Consider the following 23,747-nt stretch of genomic DNA (forward strand, 5'->3'; position numbering starts at 1 on the left):
GCTGCTGTGGTGTCACGGGTGGGCTGACTTTGTCCTGGGCTGTCCTGGGCTGTCCTGGGTTCTCTGGTTCGCTGCCCCTGGGCCACGTGCTGGGGCCTTCAAGGTGGAGGGCGGCTGTCCTCGTCATGTTGCACCTCAGGTTCTGGAGGGTGTGTGGATACAGGCTTCTCATGGAATGTTCCAGAGCCCAGCCCTTGATCTGGTCCTCTCTGTTTATTTGTTTGAGGCTGCAGGGCCATGTTTATTCTGCAAACCCAAACTTGGGTCATGTGGCCCGAGAGGATTATATGAATCCCTCCAAGTGGGATGGTTGGTTGAAATTTCTCAAATACTTTGATTTATGGGGACAGGAAAATGACAGAATACTGGAGACCATAAGGCTTGTGGTTGTCAAGACATGGGGACTGCCATGTGCTGTGCACCAGGCCTGGGGCACTGCTCCTGTGGGCGGATGTCTCCTCAGCAGCCCTTTGAGGCAGGCTGCACAGGCGAGCCGTCGGAGACGAGGCTGCCGGGCTCAGACTGCACGGGCTGGGAGTGGACTTCCAAAGCAGGGCCCCTTCAGTCTGGGTCCCTCCCACCCCTTTGGGTTTCTTTCTATGGGCTGTGCGTTCGGTGGAAAGACAGAAAGCTAACTTTTAATCCTGAGTAGGCTACTTGCTAGTTAAATGACTCTGGTCATAGCATCTTGGTGAGCCCTGGTTTTCACATAGGGATAATGAACCATCGCAGGCATTTGTTGAGAGAATCTGCCGAGAGTGACACCGGCACCTACCGTAGCGCCCGGCCATGGGGTGCTCCAGGAGCCTTCGTTCCATTTTCACTTGAAATATGCAAAACAGCTAGAAACCAACTGGGCTTGAAAAATTCTAACTCCTTGAACAAATAAGGTTTATCCCTCTGAAAACAAAATGGTGTGCATAATGACCTATGTTAAATGTGTTTTATTAGCCTGTTAATCATAGTGGTCAAATATTTGTCTAAAGCTGTAAGAAGTCAAATAAGTAGGTCCTAAGACAGGTAGGAAGAAAGGAATCATATTCATTACTAAGTTCAGAAAACCTAATGTGCCGGACACAGGGACACGCAGTGGGTGAGGCCGTGGGAAGGGAGCCCAGTGGATGCCCTTAGACATACACCCAAGATGGTGAGACCTGGATCCTTGCTTTCACTGTGTGTGGGGCTCTTTCCCCAAGAAGAGACTCGTGTGTGTGTCTGTGTCTGTATCTGTGACTGGTCTGAGGCTCAGCTGACCGAGGATCCCTGGGCAGAGTCTCAAGGAGAATCAGCTCATTTTCTGAGACGTGGTCCATTTTCTAGGGTGCTATGTCCAGGGTACCCTAGGTGGGGGCAGTGCTATACAACCATTTACATGGCTGAAGGCCGGGGTGGGTGGGCTGACCTGGGGGTGACCTTGCTTGGCAAGGGGGTGGGCTCCAGTGGTAGAGGTTGGGCTGCCCCGCCCCCCTCCGGAGGCAGATTAAGTGGTGGCAAGAGCCTTCCTAAGTTCCTCACTCCTCTTGTGGTCAAGGTCTTCCATTTCCTGTAGTTTCTGCAGAGGGCATCAGGGAAAGCTGGGGATCAGGGAAGGAACTCCAGGAGCCACCACAGATGTGAGGCTAGAGCCGGACTCCCGAAACGGCCGCAGCTGACCCTTTATTCCCGCTCACATCTCGTCCTCCACACTCACAGGGGTGCATCGCCCCCTCCCCCCCCCCACTCCATTTCCCTGTTGCTTCTCCTACCTGGGAGATTTCAGTGAGGATGATCCCTCGGTACTGTCTGCCCTGCCCTAGGGCCTCCATGTCAGCCAGGAATTCTTTTCTCTCCTGGATTTCCTTTACCACTGGAAAGGGAAAGGGCCGTCAGTGTACAGGGCAACGGGGGCCCTCAGGCTCCCAGGAGGGATGGCAGGGACGGCAGGTTGCTTCTCTTGGGAACAGGAAGCAGTTCTGCGGTCAGTTTCTCACTCGTTGCCCCTCAGGGATTCCCCCCTCCACACACTCCCCTCCCCAGCGTAACTGGCCCATCAGGGGCTCACGTTCTTCAAACCGGTCCAGCTCAGGGGCTGGGTTCTCCTGCCGCACAGGAGGGGGCTTTCTTTTCCGTTCCGCTGGCTCCTTCCCGGTGGCAAAAATATTTTGAAGTCTTCGCTTCTCCTTCTCCAGATCTCCTGTCGGGCCCGGACGTGGCCTAGTTAAGGCGTGAAGAGCACCCCCATTCATGGTCCGTGTTCCCAGTTGGGCACGCTCGCTCCAGGGTAACATGGGTAGGGCTTCTGCAAACCCAGCACCTTCTACCCTGGGTGCCCCTGAGCTGGTCACGTCATGATAGGCAGGAAGGGGTTGAAAGAACCCACAAGAGAGCTTCGTCAAAACCCACACGTTGCCTGGGTGCAGAGCAAGGCTAAGAACACTCAGTGACCGCCGCGGTGCAGCCGGGATGGGGAGGCTGCGTGGAGCTGTCGGAGGGGCTAGGCCAAGAGCCATGTCAGGTGCCAAGTAGAAACGGGTGCGGGGGAAGGGCTCCCTGAAATAGGCTGGAGTGCAGAGGAGCCCTGGGTTCCAGGCACCGTCTGAGCTTGAGAGAGCAGTGGCCGTGATGCCTGACTGCCAAACATTCATCAGAGATGGGCGGAAACCAGTTAATTGTTACAGAGAGTTCTGGAAAAATGTATGAAAACGAACACCGAACTGGTTTCCCATGCAGCCCCCAAGCTAACATGTGCTGAGGTTCAAGAGCATCAGTATAAACAACGTGAGAATTTGATTAGCTGCCTGCTCGGTGCTCTGCGGGCTGCGAGTCTCCCTGCCCCCCACCCCCTCGGAGGGAGGTAGAAGAGGGGCTCTAGTGGAGGGCCCTCACTTACGGGTGGCTTGAGGCTTGAACTGCTCCCGGCTGTAGGCCCTGTTGGCTTGGCACATGCTGGCAGGCCGGAGGTGGGACCGGACGGCCAGGATGGGAGGCAAGTAGGTGGGTGAGGCCGGCTGCTTGGAAGGCAACACCCTCTGGCTGGAAGTTGGGCTGCACTGTAGGGGGAGAGTGTCTCCTCCTGGGGAAGGAAGGGTCAGGGTGGGGGAGGGGGCCACCTGGCTTTTTTTTTTAAATTTAGAAAAGTGGTCCCTACCTGTTATAACAAGTCAAACAGTACAGAAGGGTCTTCCCTTCTCCCCTCCAAGCCCCCCTCTGCAACAAGCCATGATAACAATTTGGTGGTCTCAGCCCATTCTTTCTGATGCTTACATAAACATGTTCAAAGATACGTGTGCATATATAAGATTCATATTTCAAACACTGGATCATACTGTATTCTATTCAGTAATAGACTCTTAACAATCTATCATGGACATCTTTCCAGATCACTCCATTTACATATAACTTATTTTTTATAGCTATATACTAGTCTTTAGAATGGAAACATTATTTATTCAATGAGTCTCCTAGTTTCAGAAATTCAGGCAATTTCCAGTTTTATTTTTTTTTTAAACTATTTCAAACAATGATGTAATAAACATTCTTGTACATCAAGCCTTGGTCCTGGTGCTTTTGTTTCTATAGATGGATTCCTAAAACCTGCTTGGTCCCTGGGCAGGGAGGGATGGTTTGGCTGGTGCTAGACACCAATCCCTCCTACTGTCCACCCCCACTGCCTTGACCCAGATCTGGGGCTCCTCCCCCCGGCCAGCCAAATGTGTCACCTCCTACCTGGTTGACTGGCCCCTCCTCTCAATTGCCTTAAAGCCCAGCTCAGCACAGTGCCCAGCCACTGTTTTGATCTGGCCTCTGTCTACCTCCCTTACATTTCCAGCCATCTTCTATCATCCACCTGGCAAATATGTATTGAGCGTGTACACTGTGCCAGGCCCAAGGCACTGGGGGTAAAGTGTAAGTAAGATGAAGCCCTGCCCTCATGGCACTTAACATCTGGGGTGTAGATGATGATAAAACAAGTGAAATATATAGTACGTTAGATGGTGATGGTGACAGTACAGCGATGGAGCACAGGGTGTGTCAGAGCAGGATTTACAATTATAAATAGGGTAGCCAGGGACGGCCTCACGGAGACAGAGACATTTGAGAAAAGACCCAAAAGTGGTTAGAGGCCAGCCCTGCAGTTATTTCAGGGAAGAGCATTCCAGGCAGAGGGAATGGCAAGAGTAAAGGACCTGAGGTGGGAATGTGCCTGGAGGGTCTGAGGAACAGCCAGGAGGTTAGGGTGCCAGGAGTGGACTGAGCAAGGGGTGGGGTGTAATGGGAATAGAGGTCAGAGGTCACAGAGGGCAAGAGACATACCGGGCCTCGTAGGCCTCTGGAAAGACTGGCTTTTACTGTGTGCGAGGTGGGAAGCCATCGGAGGGTTCTGAGCAGAGGAGTGACATGAGACCTTTAGCTGCCCTTGAAAATACAGCGTTGGGACTTCCCTGGCTTTCCAGTGGTTAGGACTCTGTGCTTCCACTGCAGGGGGCATGGGTTCAATCCCTGGTCCAGGAACCAAGATCCCACAAGCTGCGCGGCACGGCCAAAAAAAAAAAAAAAAAAAATACAGCGTTGGGGGTCGAGGGTAGAGGTAGTCAGAGTCAGGATATGGTTTAAAGGGCAAGCAGACAGGACTGCTGATGGGTTGGATGTGGGGTCTGGGAGAAAGAGAAAGAGGAGACAGGATGTCTCTGAGGTGTCTGCCCTGAGGAACCGGAAGGATAGAGCTGCCATTATTCCCCACTACCTTTCCCTTCTCACGCCCTCTACCTAGGGCCACACCATGGTTTATCACTCTTCTCTGAAGAGATGCTGTGCTTTCTAGAATGTTCCTCCTACTCTCTCTGCTATTTCTACCTGTCCAGTACCAAATGCTACCTCTTCCTTTGGCTCAGTCTCAGCAGATAATTATGGCCCAAGTAATTCTGGGAGTCCAGGTGAAGGAGAGGAATTTGTGGCTTGCAACAGAATTTGAACTAAGCCTCAAACCAACAAGTAGGACTTGGTTAAGAAGAGAGGAATAGGGCTTCCCTGGTGGCACAGTGGTTAAGAATCTGCCTGCCAATGCAGGGGACATGGGTTCGAGCCCTGGTCCAGGAAGATCCCACGTGCCGCAGAGCAACTAAGCCCGTGTGCCACAACTACTGAGCCTGCGCTCTAGAGCCCGCGAGCCACAACTACTGAAGCCCGCACGCCTAGAACCCATGCTCCGCAACAAGAGAAGCCACCGCAATGAGAAGCCCGCGCACCGCAACGAAGAGTAGCCCCCGCTCACTGCAACTAGAGAAAGCCTGCGTGCAGCAGACCCAACACAGACAAAAATAAATAAATAAGATAAATTAAAAAAAAAAAAAAAAAGAGAGGAATAGAGAGATGATTCTAGGAGAAGAAACCAGACTCAACACCAATGCTTGGAGGCAATATTTTAAAGACAAACCTTTTAAGGAGAACAAAACTGCCAGGCAAACCGGTGACTTGTGTTGCCCTAACCACTAATGCAATTAGTCCTTCAACTAATATTGAGCGCCTGGGAGCCAAGGTACCATGGTGAACAAGGCAGACCCAGTTCTTGGTCTCCTGGTATTTACTTTTAGTGGAATTTCTAGCATATTCTCTTTGTAGTCATGTTATAGGGGACACAAAATGATTAGTAGATTGCTGAGTATGGAGATTGAGTTATGTGACTCAGCTGTGTTGTGGTGCTAGGCAATGGCAGCCTGAGTTTTCCTTGTCTACAATGAGGAAGGAGATCTGACTTCTGAACTGGCCTGACGGAGCCTCCCTCCCCCTGCCAGGGCTGGGCAGGCACTGTCAATATTTGTCTCTCTGACTTTCCCATCCCTATGCCTCTGTGGTTGACCAGGTGCCTCCTGATAGGTACCTTCTTTCTAGAGAGACGGCAATAGCTATTGGTAGATTCAAGTGAAATTTGGCAGGTTTTGACCTTCTGGCATCCTCTTAAAGGTAACTTTACAGATCTCTGTTCTGATCCACTACATGTTGGTTCAGTTAAATCTCAGAAAGCAAGGTTGTTTTAAGATCTTAGAGAGCACCTTGTTATTGTGCCCATGTACATCCACTTTTTTGTTTTCCTTAAAAATAAATAATACAATGTGTGGTCAGAGGTGAGCTGTGGAAAGGTTTTGCATATTTTTCCTAAGTTGGAAGCCTGCCAGTAATCTTGTTCCTGCCAGCTAAGCTATGAATGAATAAAACTATGAATGAGACACACACAGTCCTCTCCTCTGGAGAGCTCGTATGGTATGTGTGTAAGAGGGCGGGATTAGATTGTAGACTTGACAGCGTTCAGAGTATTTGGCTGGGCAGGAAGTCTCGAATGGGCTGTGATCTGTTGGGAAGGATGGCTGGAGCCAGACTGCAGGAGGGGCTCATGTGCTGTGACCCATGTCTGGGGAAGAAGCAAAGACCCTGCAAAGTCAGTTCCCCAGGAGCAAGAGTCAGAAATACTATTCAATTTTTTTTTCTCTTTTAAAATGAGGTCCCCTACTCCTTAATATGGAGAAGCATGAAAAATGTGGCCCAGAATCCCTCTGCCCTGGAAGCTTCTGCGGATGGCCTCTTACGTTTCATGGTGTCCATGATGTGGCGCTGTTGGAAGTTTGTCAGTTTGGATTCCTTCATCATCACTGCAGGACAAAGCACTTCAGTGAGGCCTCCTGAGCTGCAGGCAGATGCCTTCATCTCACCCCACTGAAATTTAACATTGTATCACCTCCTGCCCCCATTCAGCACCTGAGAAAGACTTGGCCACCCCGCACTGCGGCTTGTGGGATCTTAGTTTCCTGGAACAGGGATTGAACCCAGGCCCCTGGCAGTGAAAGCACCAAGTCCTAACCACTGGACCGCCAGGGAATTCCCTTCCTTTCCTGCTTTGTTTTTTTTCTATAGCACTCATCACTACCTAAATTCTATGTACCTTACTTATTATTTGTTACCTTCCTACTAGAATATTAGCTCCATGGGACCAAGAATTTTTGCTTGTTTTTTTTTTTTCTCTTTTTTATTGCTGTATTTTCAGCACCTAGAACAATGTCTAAAACACATAGTGGGCTTAAATTTTTTTGTTGTTGAGTGGATGAAGGAATGAATGAACAAGTATTCATTAAGCATGTGCCAGGGGCTGGAGCTACAATTGTAGCTACAAATGTAGCTAAAACAGGCATCCTGTCCTGATGGAGTTCATGAACTAGAGGGGCAGATGGCTGTTAATTCAATGTTAGTTCAACGGGACACACTAGGTATCTGACTACAGGTTGCCAATGAAGGAAATTGACTACTAAGTATCTGACTACTAAGCCCACAAAGGAAAAGGTATTTGGTAGAGTGCTGGCGCCTAACAGTTGGTTGCACTGTGGTGGTGGGTGGGGAGGAAATAAAGCTTCCCTGGAGAAATTGAAAGTGTGATCTAAGGGACGCACGGGAGTTAACTACTCTAAAATTCTTAGTTCTTTGACTTTTGGCCACTTCCAAGTTGTAGGACCCCTGAATCTTTCTGAACTCCAGGCTCCTTATATGTAAAATGGAAACAGCAATTGCTAAACCATAAGTCATGTAGGGGAGAACTGAGTTACAGAGGGTAACTGTGACCACCTCTCTTCTTGTGTCCTTTAACGCACTGACCTCTGAGCAGCTCGCAGGTCTCTGGGGCGTAAGTGGCTGGCTTGGGGCAGCGCCAGAACGCTGTTCCTTTGGTCACTGTCTCCACCCTCTCCTGGGAAGCCATTGGAGGGCTCTGAGGAGGGAAAAACGCAACGACACACCCCCTGTCTCCCAGATCCAACCTCTGCTCCCACACCCCCAACACCACTCATAGTTTGGGAGCAGGGGTCGGGTCGCATGAGAATCCTGATGCCGTCTGTGAACATCGCGACAGTGCCCGATCCTCCCACCCCGAACAGATCCACTGGCAGATCCACACGCGAACAGAGACCTCAACCTGACCTGGCTCCTGTGTCAGAGAAGTCCCCTCGGGAGGAAAGGGGCGTTAGGGTAACCGTGCCCGCTGGGTGACACGCCCAAACGGAAACCTCACCCTAAAGTAAGACCCGGCTGGGTGGCCCCTCCTCACAGAGAGCGGAGGCTGGGCTCAGCAGATCGTAACCAGGGCTCTGAAGCAGCACCCGCGCCGGGGCGCCTCAGAAATACTTTTGAGATCTCAGCTACTAGAGCCCGCAGGTAGCCTGTCTGGCTACCGTGGTAACGCGCACTCGCCGCTCGGCGCATGCGCACATTTATTGCCCCGCCTGCCTCCCGGAAGTGATTACCTCTAGGTCACGGCGCAGGCGCAGAGTATGCGTGGCGTTGAGCGAGGTAGAGGCGCGCTGTTTGCGGGTCTCCGCTCTGGTCTGGGGTGCAGAACCCGGTAGCTGCGGCGCGGGTGTCATGTCAGACAACGAGGACAAGTGAGTGCGGGAGCGAAGTGACTTTTGCGGAGCCTCGCAAGGGGCGGGTGAAGCGGGAGCCTGAGTCGAAGGAAGTTGAGGAGCCAGGCGTCGAGGGGCAGTGTCTGAGGGGACTGGGGGTGCTGAGGGGGCCCGCGAAGCTGGAGAAGGGTAGGGCGGTGAGCCGGCAGCATAGACCCGGCCAGAGGCTGGGCACAGAAAGACCCCGGCTTGAGGGTCCAGAGAGGATCACTGAAAAAGGTATCTTTCAGCAAACTTCCGCTGAGTCGGGCTCTGTGTCAATACCTCATATTGAGGTGTATTAGGCATAGTCTCTGCTCTCCAGGTGGGGTCCCTTTCTAGAAGAGGGGGCAGGCCCATAGACATAATGCGGGGTCGTGTGAATTGCGTAGTAGGTCTGTAGTATAGAAGTAATCCAGAGGAGGGTCTGGGGAGACTTTGAGGTGGTAGAGGTCTGGGAGGCTTGCAGTAATCCAGGCGAGAAAAGGTAGTGACTTGTACTAGGGTGATAGTAGTAGAAGTAGTGAGGAGTGGTTTTGAAGTCTGGATTTATTTTGAAGCTAGAGCCCAGGAGATTACCTGACGTGTGGTGTTGGAGGAGAGGTCTATCCTGAAGATAAAAATAGGGGAGTTCTCAGCATAAGTATATTAGTCAAAGCTGAGAAACAGAGGAGATCATCAGGCGGGTGTCAGTAGAGGAGAGGAGATGACTGCGTGTCAGAGCATCCCAACGTGGAGTGCTTCGGGGGAAGAGAGGAGAAACCGGCAAAGGAGACTGAGAAGGAGTAGCCAGTGAGGTGGGAGGACACCGAGAGCGTGAGGTGTCCTTGCAGTCAAGTGAGGAGAGTATTTTGAGTGAGAGGGAGTGGCCTGTGGGCCAACTGACAGATCAGGCTAAATGAGAACGAGAATAGTCCACCACATTTAGCAATGTGGAAAACATTAGCAAACTTGAAAGGATGGTTTGGGTGGAATCATGGAGGTGAAAGTTTTTGGAGTGAGATGATGACAGACTGGGAAGAGAAGAATCGGAAACAGTGAAGATGGACAACTCTTGCAAGAATTTTGCTCCCAAGGGGAGCGTGGAAATAGAGCTCTGTGAGGAGGGAGTAGAAAAGTAAGCTCCGTTTGTTTTTTTAGACGAGGAAATCAAATGACTTAATGATTTATTAAGTGATTCACTCATTAAGTAGATATTTATTGAGCGCCTCCTATGCTAGTAACTCAGATGAGACACAGATCTCTGCCCTCTTTGATTCTACTAAGTGGTGCTCTAACTGGCTTCTTCTTCTTGTACAGTTTTGATGGCGACGACTTTGATGACGTGGAGGAGGATGAAGGGCTAGATGACTTGGAGAATGCCGAGGAGGTCAGTATTTAGCCTTGGGCTCCCCTCTCTGCAGCCCAAGCTGCCACATAGCCCAGCCAGTGATGACTGACTGAATGCATCTGCCTCCTGTTTGTGGTCAGGGCACCGCCAGTTAGAGTGAGGAGAGATCTGGTCCTGGGTAGTGGAGGAGCCCCTCAGGGTGGGCCTGAAGGCTTTTGTCCACTTGGAGCACAGCGCATGGCTTCTGGGGCAGTTAGCTTACTGACAGTTGAAATATTCCCTTCATTCATTGAGCAAACGTGTTGAATGTTTATTACGTACCAGGAGCTCTGCAAGGTGGGGCTACATAAAGAGCAAGGGGGAGAGTGACCTGGGATAAGGCTGGAGAGGTAAGGGCGAAGATCAGGCAGGATTTTGTAGTGTGAAGGTATCGGGAAGCCACTGACAAGTTTTGAGCTGGGGAGTGGCATGATCTAGTGAGGAGTGAATTGGGGAGGAGCAAGGGTAAAAGAGAGCCCAACTAGGGAGCTCTCATAGACCTCCAGGTGAGACCTGTAGCTTGCACTTGGGTGCTGGTAGTATCGGTGATGGGAAAACGGATGAAAGAGATATTTTGGTGGTTTGGATATGGGGCTGAGAAAGTGGGAGATGACAGGGATGACTCCCATGTTTCTAGCTTGAGCAACTAGGTGAATGAGTTACTAGCGTCATAGATAAAATAGGGCTTTCTGTCTCTTGTGACTGATGGAGGGAGAAGTGCTTTATGTCTCTTGGAGAGAGAGTGAGCCCTCGATTTTTTTTTTTTATAAAGATTTTTATTTATTTTTTAAATTAATTAATTTATTAGTTATATTTGGTTGCATTGGGTCTTCGTTGCTGTGCGTGGGCTTTCTCTAGTTGTGGTGAGCGAGGGCTACTCTTCGTTGCGGTGTGCAGGCTTCTCATTGCGGTGACTTCTCTTGTTGAGCACGGGCTCTAGGCCGTGCGGGCTTCAGTAGTTGCAGCACGTGGGCTCAGTAGTTGTGGCTCGCAGGCTCTAGAGCGCAGGCTCAGTAGTTGTGGCGCACGGGCTTAGTTGCTCCATGGCATGTGGGATCTTCCCGGACCAGGGCTCGAACCCGTGTCCCCTGCATTGGCAGGCGGGTTCTTAACCACCGCGCCACCAGGGAAGCCCCCGATTTTTTTTTTTTTTTTTTTTAAGGCTAGGAAGCTGAAGGCCCTCTTTTGGGATTTCCTGTCTGCCTGGCACTCTGAGGTTATATGTTCTCTGAGTCAGAAACCTCCTTCTCTATCCTTCTGATCCCTTTCCATCTCTGTCCTATTGATTCTGCCTCCTATATGTGGTTCGGTCCTGTTTTTGTTTCTCCATTTCTAGTGCCTCAGCCTGGTTTGGATCTTTATTGCTTTTCACCCACATTACTGCAGAAATGTGTTACCGGTTTTCCTGCCTTCAGTCTGCTGTTTGCCTTTCTGCTGCCAGAGTCGTCTTTTTCACCTACCCACATGATTGATTACTGTTAGTCTTCCTAAAAGGTCTCTCTGCTTTTGCCTTTCCACCTACAGAATATTCTCAACAAAGTATCGAGTGATCCTTTTAAATCTTAAGTCACTTTGTCTCTCCTCTGTTCAGAATCTGCATCCAGTGGCTTCTTACCTCATTCAGAGTAAATGCCAAAAAAGATGTACAAGGTCCTCCATGATCCGGCCACCTGCTCCCTCTGTGACCTTATCTCTTCTCGCTGTCCCTGTCATGCCAGGGAGACCCCAGCTCAGAACTTTTGACTGTGCTATTCCCTCTTCCTTTCCCTTAGATACGCACACGACCTGCTCCTCAGCCTCGTCAGGTCTTTGTTAAATGTCACCTCAGTGGGGCCTTCCTGACCATCCTGTTTAAAATTGCCGCATTAACCCCTTCCTCCAACATCACCACCCTGGCACTCCCTGTCTTTTCTCTGTTTTTATACTACACATTGTACTTAACTAATTTTGTTTATTGTTTATCTCATCTCATTATAATGTAAGTTCTATAGGAGAAAGAATTTTTATCTGTCTTACTGCACTATCCCAAGTGCTTAGAATACTATCTGACGTATAGTAAGCACTCAGTAAATATTTGTTGACTTAATTCTTTATTATAGAATTTATTCTTCTGCCTATAACCCTATACACACCTTTTGCTCTAATCATACTCCACAATTAGGTGTCCAAACCTAGTACATTCTCTCCCTCCTCTGTGCCTGTGTGCATGCATTTTAGCCTGCCTGGAATGCCCTTTCCTTCCTCGTTAGCTTGGCAGCTCCTACTCATCCTTCTAGACTAGCCCAAGTCTCATCTCTGGACTGTATTCGTAACCCCCAGTATGAGGTAGATGTCTCTCACTTTCCTGTTAAGTTTGTGGCACACTTGCATACTTTTTTTTTTCTTGTTAATTATTTTTGTTTTTGAAGTGCTTTAATATTCCATTTTATTTATTTAAATACACACACTCACACACACAATTACAACTCTGTAAATTAGTGAAATGGCACTCATTGGATGAATTAAATTACAACCAGTAAATGAGTGAACAGGAAAGACAAAGAGTTAAAGAAGATATTTACAAAACATATAACTAAGAAAGTACATCTGTACAATGAATTCCTACAAATCAATCATAAAAATGCAGAAAATCCAATACAAAAAGGGGCAAGGGATTTGAACAGGCACATCACAAAAGAGAATATCCAAATAGCTAATAAATATATAAAAAAGATGCTTAACATCATTAGTCATCAGGAAACTGGAAAGTAAAACCAGAAGACACCACTCCTCACCCACTGAGATGGCTAAAATTAAACCAGACAAAACAAACATCTTACAGTGACAATACCAAGTAGGAAGAAAGATGTGGAGCAATTGGAGCAACATTTATATTATTCTGGTCAGAGTGTAAATTGGGCCAGCACTCTGGAAAACTCTATGGAGTTATGTACTAAAGGGGAGTATATGTGTATATTTTTTATGAACCAGTGATCCCGCTCCTGGGTGTATACCCAACACAGATGCATACTTATGTTGACCAAAAGACATGTACAAGAAAATTCATAGCATAATAGCAAAATAGTCCAAATGCTCATTATAATTGAACGATTATATGGATTGTGGTATATTCCAACAATAAAATCCTAGATGGCTATGAAAATGAACAGAGTACTGGTAGACACAACAAAATGGATAAATCTACAAATATAACATTGAGTGAAAGAAGCTATACAGAAAACAGTACATAAGGTGTGATTACATCCACAGGAACTTCTTATTTTTTTTTTTTTAATTTTTGAATTTTATTTATTTTTTTATACAGCAGGTTCTTATTAGTCATCAATTTTATACACATCACTGTATACATGTCAATCCCAATCGCCCAATTCAGCACACCACCATCCCCACCCCCTCGCGGCTTTCCCCCCTTGGTGTCCATACGTTTGTTCTCTACATCTGTGTCTCAGCTTCTGCCCTGCAAACCGGTTCATCTGTACCATTTTTCTAGGTTCCACATACACGCGTTAATATACGATATTTGTTTTTCTCTTTCTGACTTGCTTCACTCTATATGACAGTCTGTAGATCCATCCACGTCGCAACAAATGACCCAATTTCGTTCTTTTTTATGGCTGAGTAATGTTCCATTATATATATGTACCACATCTTCTTTATCCATTCGTCTGTCGATGGACATTTAGGTTGCTTCCATGACCTGGCTATTGTAAATAGTGCTGCAATGAACATTGGGGTGCATGTGTCTTTTTTTTTTTTTTTTAATTAATTAATTTATTATTTATTTTTGGCTGTGTTGGGTCTTCGTTTCTGTGCGAGGGCTTTCTCTAGTTGTGGCAAGTGGGGGCCACTCTTCATCGCGGTGCGCGGGCCTCTCACTATTGCGGCCTCTCCCGTTGCGGAGCACAGGCTCCAGACGCGCAGGCTCAGTAGTTGTGGCTCACGGGCCTAGTTGCTCCGCGGCATGTGGGATCTTCCCAGACCAGGGCTCGAACCCGTGTGCCCTGCATTGGCAGGCAGATTCTCAACCACTGCGCCACCAGGGAAGCCCCGCATGTGTCTTTTTGAATTATGGTTTTCTCTGGGTATATGCCCAGTAGTGGGATTGCTGGATCATATGGTAATTCTATTTTTAGTTTTTTAAGGAACCTCCATACTGTTCTCCATAGTGGCTGTATCAATTTACATTCCCACCAACAGTGCAAGAGGGTTCGCTTTTCTCCACACCCTCTCCAGCATTTGTTGTTTGTAGATTTTCTGATGACACCCATTCTAACTGGTGTGAGGTGATACCTCATTGTAGTTTTGATTTGCATTTCTCTAATAATTAGTGATGTTGAGCAGCTTTTCATGTGCTTCTTGGTCATCTGTATGTCTTCTTTGGAGAAATGTCTGTTTAGGTCTTCTGCCCATTTTTGGGTTGGGTTGTTTGTTTCTTTAATATTGAGCTGTATGAGCTGTTTGTATATTTTGGAGATTAATCCTTTGTTGATTCGTTTGCAAATATTTTCTCCCATTCTGAGGGTTGTCTTTTCGTCTTGTTTATGGTTTCCTTTGCTGTGCAAAAGCTTTTAAGTTTCATTAGGTCCCATTTGTTTATTTTTGTTTTTATTTCCATTACTGTAGGAGGTGGATCAAAAAAGATCTTGCTGTGATCTATGTCAAAGAGTGTTCTTCCTGTTTTCCTCTAAGAGTTTTATAGTGTCCGGTCTTTTTTTTTTTTTTTTTTTTTTTAAATGAGGTGCGTTTTAAATTTATTTATTTATTTATTTATGGCTGTGTTGGGTCTTCGTTTCTGTGCGAGGGCTTTCTCTAGTTGCAGCAAGCGGGAGCCACTCTTCATCGCGGCGCGTGGGCCTCTCACCATCGCGGCCCCTCTTGTTGCGGAGCACAGGCTTCAGACGCGCAGGCTCAGCAATTGTGGCTCACGGGCCCAGTTGCTCCGCGGCATGTGGGATCCCCACAGACCAGGGCTCGAACCCGTGTCCCCTGCATTGGCAGGCGGATTCTCAACCACTGCGCTACCAGGGAAGCCCCCGTGTCCGGTCTTACATTTAGGTCTCGAATCCATTTTGAGTTTATTTTTGTGTATGGTGTTAGGGAGTGTTCTAATTTCATTCTTTTACATCACATTTGCATACTTTTATAGCACTTGTTGTTTTGTTTACTCTTGTCTTTTTCCCCAGACTATGTATTCTTTGAGAGCAGAAACTCTTAGCTTTCTGTCTCATCACCTATTATGTTTTCTGGCACATGACAGATGCTTAATAAGTGATTGTTAAATATATGAATATGTGAAGATGAGGTGCTTGTTCCTCTTCCTGCTTAGGGTGATTTGTTGTCTGTGCTCAAGGACTTCTTTGTATGGATGCTCAAGGACTTCTCTTCTGGATGAGGCAGCTGGCTTTGGACTCCCTGATCATGAGTCCTTTTTTACTAGGTCTGAGACCTTGGCCAAGTTAGCTAACTCTCCAAGCCTCTAAAATGGGCATTGTAATCCCCACCGCATAAGGTTATTGTGAGGATTAAATGAGGTGTCAATAAGGCAGTTGCACGGTCACTGGCACGTAGTAAGCAGTAGCATAGTGGTGGTTATAATCGTTGTCGTCGTCATCCTGCCCCTCACCCCCGATAACGCATCCTGAGATTTTTCCCTCTTTTCTTCCTTGGTGTCCAGGAGGGCCAGGAGAACGTTGAGATCCTCCCTTCTGGAGAGCGACCGCAGGCCAACCAGAAGCGAATCACCACACCATATATGACCAAGTATGAGCGAGCCCGTGTGCTGGGCACCCGAGCCCTTCAGATCGCGTGAGTATGAGCCTCCTAACCATCTTTTCCATCAGACAGGCTACAGGGAACCTCCAAGCTGTTGATGCGGCTCAGCCTGGCATCTGACCACAGACCTTCCCTCTTCTCACACGCTAAACAAGGGTGGTGCTGTCCCTGTGTGCCAGGCACTGTGCTAGAGCCCCTTCCCTCAGAGAGTTTGTGATCCAGTGGAGAAATAGGACATAAACAACTGAGAAGTCAAATAACAGTACAGTAGAAGAACAGCGATAAGAATACAGAGTGTAACGAGTGCCTGTCAGTTAGGGAAGCAGGAATAAATAAATAAATAAAATAAGATCAGCCCTCGACCGTTGTGGGCTGGTTAGTTGGGGGTGCTGCGGCAGCACCCCCTGGGCTTGAGGTGGTTCTTGCGTCGATAGACAAGGGCCAGCCCAGAGGAGTGGGGGAGCCCTCCATGCAGAGGTCCCGCTAGAAATGTGAAAGCACAGAGCAGTGGCGGGGGTTTGGGGGTTTGAAATTAGCAGCCTTTCCTTTGTCTCCCAAGCTTGGAGCTAGTTGAAGACTAACACGATTCAGGAGCTAGCAGTAGGCAGGTGGGGATCGCAACGTGCGATGCTTCCGCGTCCACCCCAACAGCCGCGGGCACTGCAGCTGCCAGAGGCCCTGTGTGCAGGCGTCAGCCTGCCTGCTAAGCTTGTGGGCATCGTGGAGGACAGATCAGGCGGCTTTGAGGAAGCAGGGACTCTTGAAGAGGCTGGACCACAGATGCGTGCTTTCCCCGCCAGGCTCCCTTGTCAGATGAGTTCCTCCTCCGTTGTGGCGAGAGTAAGTGGGAGGACAGAGACGGGACGGGCATGTTACTGTGGCTCTTGTGGAACGTCCTCCGCGGGGAAACGTGAGGCCGGGGAAAGGAGCCCTACCCCAGACCTCTTACAAGCTGCTGTGGGAAATGGTGGGTACCTGGAGGAGGGGGTGCTTCAAGTAGGGAGTAGTGGAAACAAGGCTTGAAAGAAAAGCTGGGGCCAGAGTTGTGGGGCGATGCGTGCTGGCGGAGTGGTGACGCTCAGTCTATGCATCCGTCCGTCCCCACCCCGCCCAGGTTTTTAAACAGCATTGGGCTTCACCTCCTCCAGTCTGTGGAGTGAAGGTGACCACCGTGTTCACCTCGATAGAGGGCTTTATGGGCGGGCAGCGTCGTTCCTCACCTGCTCGGCAGCAGTAGGCCTCCTGCCAGCCTGGTTGTACTCCTTGCTGGTCTGGGTGAAATGAGAGCTGCACTCAGTGTGATGATTTTGGTATCGCTGGGGTCAGGATCCTCTAGGCCTGCACCGCAGTTATGGTTGCCACTGGCTACATTTGGCCATTTAAATTTAAGTAAAACTAAATAGAAGTTCAGTGTTTCGGTCTCATTAGCCACATTTCATGTGCCTAGTAGCTCCCTGTGGCTACCGTAATGGGTAGTGCAGATAGAGGACATTTCCATCATTGCAGAGCACTGATTGGGCAGTGCTTATGTCTGCTAAACATGATCAAGCAGAAAGAACAATTCATAAATTATTTTCCAAACAAATAGACTGTAGGTTATTTGCAAGTTATATGCAAGTTAAAGTCTTTCAGCATCGAATAAGATATTGTGCTTGCACCTGTTGGGGATGCAGAGATGATTACAGACACAATTCCCCAGGTCTCTAGGTGTTTACAGTCTGGTGGGAGAGATGGACCCGTTCTAAATACCCAGAACCCAAGGTGGATGGGATTGCTGCTTTACAGGAGAAACAAAAGAGAGAAGGGAGTAGTGGCAGGGGTGACTGGGGAAGCCTCATGAAGAGATTAGAATTAAAGCGAGGTGGTTTTGAAGGTATCCCAGGCACCAGAAACAGCACTAGGAAAGGTCCAGGTAGAGGCAGGCATGTATGGATTGCGGTGGGGGAATGGCAAGTAGCTTGGGGCACAAGACTGGAAAAGATGTCACTGGTTCATTGACTGAGAAGTTCAGAAGATGGGCTTGCATTTGGTGGACAGTATGGAGCAGGCATTTAAAACACTACCGAGGCCCAGCGTCCTGCTTTCCTTGGGGAGCAAGACTCGGTCTAGCTTAGTCTGGTCTATAGTGCTCTTTCCGATTGAGGGCTAGGGTGCTGTCTGGTGGTTCCCCGGCTGCTGTAAGCCCTTGGACAGCCAGGGCTGGAGCTTATCCTGAGTACTAGGCCTGCAATCCTGCACTTAGTAGATGCTGAACAGATGTTTATTGGATATTTGTGGATGAAGCCTCTCTCTGGTTCATTAGCCCCACCTGGCGGCTGAATGATTGCCACAGGTGGAGATGTTCCGGGCGCACTCTCACACTTCCTGTGCACATAGTAGGGCTGGATGAATGAATGCTGTTGAATTATTTGTGTCTTGAAAGAAATAAGGCATATGCAGATCAGGGAAAGCATTTTGCCCCATTCTTTAAAGCTTTACATTTTGGGGAAGTTCAAATAATTATTGAGAGAGGATATAGAGAAAGTTAAAGAACTTGGTCTCTGCCCTTGGGAAATTTTCAGGCTTTGGGGAGTAACAGACATCAGAATATTTAGCAATGAAATTAGCAGATTATTTAGTGTGAACTGGTGGCTCTCAGACTGGCTGGTTATCAGAATCACCTGGAGAGCTTTGCTAATGCAGGTTCTCAGGATCCTTCACTAGAGAGTGAGGGGGAAGGGTCTGGGGAAGGACCTGGGAACCTGTATTTTTAGCATACTTTCCCAGTAATTTTGATGATTATCAGGTTTGGGATCCATTAGTGTAAACTTGGGCTGGAATCAATAAGTGTGGCTTCCTAGAGGAGGTGGCCTAGAACTGGCCTGTTTGTTTCTAGAGCCTCTGCTGTGGGCCAAGTGTTGTGCTAGGGCTTGGGGTCCTGGGCCACCAGGTCTCGTTGGAAAACTTCAAACAAGTAGTCACAGTGTAGTGATAGTGGTGCTGAGAGAAGTGTATATAAAATGAGTCAGGGCACTGAGGCTTCAGCAAGTGCTTTCCATAGTGGAGACATCTGAGCCTCTCGCAGGCATGTAGGGAGAGGAAGAGCTTGTACGAGGATGCAAAAAAGGAAACAACAGGGTATGTCTAGGGAACTGTAGTAATTTGGTATGGCTGGAATGTGGGGTAAATATAGGCAGGTAGCATGAGAAGGTACTAGAAAGGTAAGCAGGGGCCAGGTGAGGTTCTGCCTGCCTGATGGCTGTGGGGTGTCATGGAAGGGTGGTAAGCAGGTGAGCGCCCCACCACAGGCCCTGTGTAGAGGCTGGAGGAGCCAGGACCCTTGTAGGGGGTATTGCCAAGACAGAGAAGGAAAATGAGGCGAGCTGGGCCCTGAGGCAGGGCTGGGGGGTCGAGTTAGAGTGGTCAGAAGGGTGAGCTTGTGCATGTGCGGGTCCTTTGTGCTGGAACACTCTGCTGTGGCTGCAGGCTCAGGAGTCTGTGATGGGCCCTGGGGAAGGCCCTTGGCAGGGGAGCTGACATGACGCATGTCACACGGCCCAGTGATGAAAGCTCACACTTGTCCCGTTCACAGTACCGGTCTTCAGTTTGTGAATCACCAGCTTTTAAAAATAATGGGAGGTGTTGTAGCACAGTAGGGAGGAGCCTTCGGGGTTCAAATCTTGGTTCTACCACTTACTGGCTGTGTGACCTTAGGCAAGTTACTGACCCGTCTGTGCCTCAGTTTCTTCATCAGTAAGACGGAAGTAACAAGAGTACTTACCTCAGATACAGTACTCTGTGAAGGGCTGAGAGCAGCTATGGCACTTAGTCTTTGCTTGTTAGCCAGTAGTGTTTTAGCATCGTTGTTGTGTAGGCGTGGCAGGGCTTTTTGTCTTCATTTTCAAATGAGGATAGTGAGATTTGGGGAAAAAATTCAGTATCTTTGGAGGCAAAGTTTAAGTCTAGTCTGCAGGCTCCCACTCGCGTACCCTCGCTGTCAGTGCCCCTGAACTGCCGCTCCGCATCCGCTGTGCCCGCCTACCTGGAAGGTGCCCTTTCTGGGTGAGGACTGGGATGCTGATCTGATCCTGTTTGTGAAGCTACCCCCGACTTCATGCTGGGCCCTTCTCCCTGTGTTTGTAGTCTCGCCCAACACCTGTCCCTGTACCTACAGGATGTGTGCCCCCGTGATGGTGGAGCTGGAGGGGGAGACAGATCCCTTGCTCATCGCCATGAAAGAGCTCAAGTAAGTCGCCCAGATCATGCTTCACTGCTCCAGAGCCCTGGGAGGCATCCCTTGGGTTCTCTGCTGCACTCCCTTCCCCCACTTCCCTGCTGAGGAAGTGTGGTTCTTGTTCCTGTAGACCCTTAGTTTGTTTGGGAGTCAGCCCTGCAGGGAGGAGGAGGGAGGGGGAGGAGGGGGCAGGCAAAGTGGGAGGGGAGGACATCGATGAGACATGGACCTTTGCTGTCTGTCCGAATTTCCCTGTTCCTACTGCAGTTGGCCTTACCAACATCCCTCTACTTTTCCCCCTCCTCCCTTCAGCCATGGGATGGCAGAGCCCTTCCAGACTCAAGTCCCACACTCAGAGATGCAGGAACTTTTTTTGTTGTAATTCCTTTCCTACAAAGTGCATTCATAGTCTCAAGAGGATGCTGCTAAGACTTCTCTTGCCTTGCATTCTGCACCTTCTGTCCCTCTGCTGCAGGGCTGGGGTCACCAGCCCTCGTGTACCTTGACTTCTCCCCTGCCACAGGGCCCGAAAGATTCCCATCATCATTCGCCGTTACCTGCCTGACGGGAGCTATGAAGACTGGGGGGTAGACGAGCTTATCATCACCGACTGAGCCGGAATCATCTTCCTGACTGTGCCTCAGCCCCAGTTTCTAGTCTCATGTTCTTTATACGTGTAAATAATAAATTCTTCAACATTTCAACCCCTCCGCCTCCAGCTGCCTGGGAGGCCTACCCACTTCTGCCCTGCTGCCTGGAGGGTGCACCCATCCCAGTGGCCCTGCGACTGTCAGCTCTTTAGGAAGCACCAGGGGCCCTGACCCCCTGTGGCTCCCCCACGTCCCTCCCTCCATCTCGCAGTCCACCAGAGCAGAGGCTGCTGCAGGAGACACCTCAGCTGCCTTCCCAGCAGACAGACGAGCCTTTGTGCCCAGGGAGCTGGTTGCCACGGAAACCCCCAATTTCCTTTCCAGTGGGGACTGGCTGCAGGGGCTTCTCCCTTCTCAGGAGTATCACAGAGCAGGTCTCATCAAGCCACCCATTGTTTCCTAAGGACCTGCCTCGAGCCTCTTATCGTGGGCTCGGATCCCCTTTCAGGAGCCAGTGCCCCAGCAGGAAGCTTGGGGATGCAGTGATCTCCTGCCCTCCCCGAGAGAGCCCTGCCGGGCAAGTCAGCAGCTGGACCAAGGGCCGAGCACCTGCCCAACCCTGCCTCCCCTACCCCCGCCCCCAATCCCCACTCGTCAGGCCACTCCCCACACACCGTCCTTCATGACCCACCTCTCTGGTCTGCCACACCCATACCCTCTCCTTCCCAGCTTCTGGAAGATGTCCTTCCTCTTCTGTGTGGGGCCCCTGATCCTCCGAGGCCTTCACTAGGATGGGTGCTGGGATGGTGGTGGGCAGGGGAGCAGGGCTTCTGGGTTCAAGGCGTGACATTAAATCAGGACTGGAGCTCCCCTTTCTCTGCCCTAGGTTCTAATGGGTCCTGTTCTCTTCACTCTGCTTACCCAATCAATCATGCTGGTTCCTCCCTTTCTCGGAGTTGGGTGGGGGGAACAGACGACAGGGAGAGGGTGTATACTGACACCAACAGGGATAGAAGGGAAAACTGGCTTCCTGAATATTCCATTCTTGACCTCCCTTCTGCTGCCAGCTCCCCTTCCACGAAGAGGAGGAGCTGGGCTTGCCTGACCTCTGCAAGAGGCAGGGACCCTGGGGGTGGGTGCCCCCTGGACAGGGTGGGAGTGATGAGCATCCCCAGGAGCAGGAGGGGTGTTTGCTGCTCTGGAGAAGGGTTAATTTAGGGAGCCGTGGACTTCGCACCCCCTTCCACCCTCCTCCAAGCCTGTGGAATCCTTTAATCAAGTTGGGTGCTGAAATTTCAGCTCTGAAATGCCGCCTTTGTGCTGGCATCCAGCAGGCCGCCCCAGAGTGCGGGGGTCACTTTCTTGGCCCCGTTTCTCTAAATGGTCTCTTTGTTCCTGCTGGGCCGCTCAGTATCAGATGTGATTAAAGGGAGATGGGGCTTGGGTGGAGGAGGAGAGAAGCGGCTGGGAGAGGGAGGGGGTTAACCCTTAGGGGATAGGGTGTAGAGGAGTTGGAGAAAGGGGTGTTTTTCCTCCCATTTCCCCCTTCCCATTCTGCTACTCTTTCACGGAGTCAGCCCCTTCCTGCTCAGCTGGCCAGGCCAGGGCATAGTCTCCTCAACCCTCTCCAGATACACCTGTGCCTTCTCTGTTTACATGTGGAGCCACTACTTTACTGAGGCCTGAGCTCATCCAGAATCTCAGGTCTAAGGCACGAGCACAAGCCAGGTCTCCCGACTTCTGTCGGGTTATTTGTTCTTTTGGGCCATTTCCCCTTCTCCCGTATCCCCAGTGACTTTCCAGTGAGCCTCACGAGGTCCTGGAGGTGGTGATTTCATCTTCTTGATGTAGCCCCTCCCACCTGCCCTGCCCGCTCCATGTCCACAATCCCACTGAGCACAGGAGAAGACTGGAAATACTGAACAGACTAGAAATGGACTAATGTCCTGCTTGTCAGTAGAGGGAAAGGGTGGGTTGTAAGAATTAAGAGCACATAAGGTTGGTACTGATTGATCCCTAACAAAATTCTAGAATAGGCTATTGCATATTTGAAAACAATTGGATAATAAAAAGATCCTGGAGCTAGCATAGGGTTTCTAAGAATATCAGCAAGTGAACCAAATTTTCTTTTTTCAGTGGTTACTGGTCTGGTAGGTTGGAAGAATGCCACAGATACAGTGAACCTTGATTTTAACAAGGCATCAGGCAGTCTTTCTGTGCGGCTATGATGGAGAAGCGTGTACTTCAAGGTGATAAAATCAGATTCAGAATTGATTGGACAGTCTTTTCCCTAAGAGTATAGATAATAGAATAGATGGAGAGGTTTTTAGTGGTGTACACAGGGCATGTCCCTCTTCATTCCAACCTTTTTTCATTAGTGACCTGAATGAGGATATTCAAGTTTCAGACATAAAGCTCAGGAGAACTATAAGTTGGATTCAGAATTCTGAAGGATTTAATATAGGTGGGGAAATGGTCAGATGCAACAAGATGAAATCTGTTAAAGATCAATATAAAATCCTGCATTTATCTACAACACAACAACATCAACAAAACACTAGAAAACCTATTGTATACAGATGGTCTGACTTGGCCGCAGGTTTTATCTACAAGAGCAGGGGTTTGTAGTTACCACTCCGCTTCATGGGAGCCAGCGGTTTTGGCGAAGTGGCCTGAAGAGCTTGCATGACATAGCTTCCAGGTGGCAGTCTGGCCACTCGGGAGGACTGGGCTAGTTCTTGGTGCTCTCTACCCCGCCCAAGGTCCTGACTAGGAGGTGAGGGGCTGGAGCCCACAGACAGAAGAAATAGATACAAGATCTGGGGATGCTGGTCTGGAGCCGTGAAAGAAGCATTGCTTCAGATTCCAAGCGGAAGTAGGGCAGGTGGAAGAGATGGTTAAGGGCGCAAGCTTTGGAGTCAGCTGGCTTCAAAATCTGCACCAGCACTTCTTAGCACCCACCTCTCAAAGTGTCAGGTCCCCGTCTGGGAAATGGGGATAACGATTGGACCCACTCCCTCATAGGCCTGAAGGATATAAAGCACTTGGCCAGGGAGCACCCAGTACATGGTAGCTATTACTGTTACTATGAGCTGAGTGTAAGGAAGGACTTCCAGCCATTGGAGGTGTCTATCAATGGAGCACGGGGAAGAGGGGAAGAGGTTTCCCCTGTCCCTGAGGTGGAGGAGCTCCTGGCGCCAGAGTGCAGGTTGGAATTCCGCTGAGCAAAGAGCTTTTGGGGAGGAAGCCCTGAAGGATTAGATGGCACGTCTGCCATCCTGGTTTATACTTAGACGGCAGCTGCTATGAGGACTCGGCTAGATCCTGGTGTTGGGCAAGTGTGTGTGTGTGTGTTATTGGAGGAGGTGGCAAGTGGAGGGTACAGTGAGAGAAGGCCCATCCAC

At 49.6% G+C, this 23,747-nt stretch overlaps 2 protein-coding genes across 11 annotated transcripts; one reads left to right on the plus strand and one right to left on the minus strand.

Annotated features, from left to right (window-relative positions):
* Positions 1-90: 90 nt before the first annotated feature.
* C10H22orf23 (chromosome 10 C22orf23 homolog) lies at positions 91-8,217 on the minus strand. 9 transcript variants are annotated; one of them, XM_036864914.1, is made up of 7 exons: positions 8,030-8,211; positions 7,618-7,729; positions 6,561-6,623; positions 2,870-3,052; positions 2,042-2,173; positions 1,746-1,846; positions 91-1,552 (listed from the first exon to the last, which is right to left on the minus strand). In XM_036864914.1, exons 2-7 carry the CDS (start codon positions 7,718-7,720, stop codon positions 1,481-1,483), a joined length of 654 nt encoding a protein of 217 aa, XP_036720809.1. In that variant the 5' UTR covers positions 7,721-7,729; positions 8,030-8,211; the 3' UTR covers positions 91-1,480. The 9 variants fall into 9 exon arrangements, with proteins under 9 accessions (XP_036720809.1, XP_036720808.1, XP_036720811.1 ...); XM_036864913.1 differs by having other exon boundaries at positions 91-1,846; positions 8,030-8,216; XM_036864916.1 differs by lacking the exon at positions 6,561-6,623 and having other exon boundaries at positions 8,030-8,212.
* A 35-nt stretch (positions 8,218-8,252) lies between these two features.
* POLR2F (RNA polymerase II, I and III subunit F) lies at positions 8,253-20,460 on the plus strand. 2 transcript variants are annotated; one of them, XM_036864920.1, is made up of 5 exons: positions 8,253-8,399; positions 9,699-9,768; positions 15,443-15,573; positions 19,663-19,765; positions 20,277-20,460. In XM_036864920.1, the coding sequence occupies exons 1-5, from the start codon at positions 8,380-8,382 to the stop codon at positions 20,316-20,318; spliced, it is 366 nt and encodes a 121-aa protein (XP_036720815.1). In that variant the 5' UTR covers positions 8,253-8,379; the 3' UTR covers positions 20,319-20,460. The 2 variants fall into 2 exon arrangements, with proteins under 2 accessions (XP_036720815.1, XP_036720814.1); XM_036864919.1 differs by having other exon boundaries at positions 19,694-19,765; positions 20,277-20,457.
* The last annotated feature ends 3,287 nt before the right edge of the window (positions 20,461-23,747 follow it).

Source organism: Balaenoptera musculus, chromosome 10, assembly GCF_009873245.2.
Source record: "Balaenoptera musculus isolate JJ_BM4_2016_0621 chromosome 10, mBalMus1.pri.v3, whole genome shotgun sequence".
In the NCBI taxonomy this organism is placed as follows: Eukaryota; Metazoa; Chordata; class Mammalia; order Artiodactyla; family Balaenopteridae; genus Balaenoptera; species Balaenoptera musculus.

Excerpts from the sequence above, each read along its gene's own strand:
- C10H22orf23 (XM_036864909.1), bottom strand. The coding sequence starts at position 2,624 with ATGAATGTTTGGCAGTCAGGCATCACGGCCACTGCTCTCTCAAGCTCA. Across the intron at positions 1,847-2,041 it reads GCTGGACCGGTTTGAAGAAC|TGGTAAAGGAAATCCAGGAG; the intron begins GTGAGCCCCTGA and ends TTCCCTTTCCAG.
- POLR2F (XM_036864919.1), top strand. The coding sequence starts at position 8,380 with ATGTCAGACAACGAGGACAA. Across the intron at positions 15,574-19,693 it reads ACCCGAGCCCTTCAGATCGC|GATGTGTGCCCCCGTGATGG; the intron begins GTGAGTATGAGC and ends CTGTACCTACAG. Across the intron at positions 19,766-20,276 it reads ATCGCCATGAAAGAGCTCAA|GGCCCGAAAGATTCCCATCA; the intron begins GTAAGTCGCCCA and ends CCCCTGCCACAG.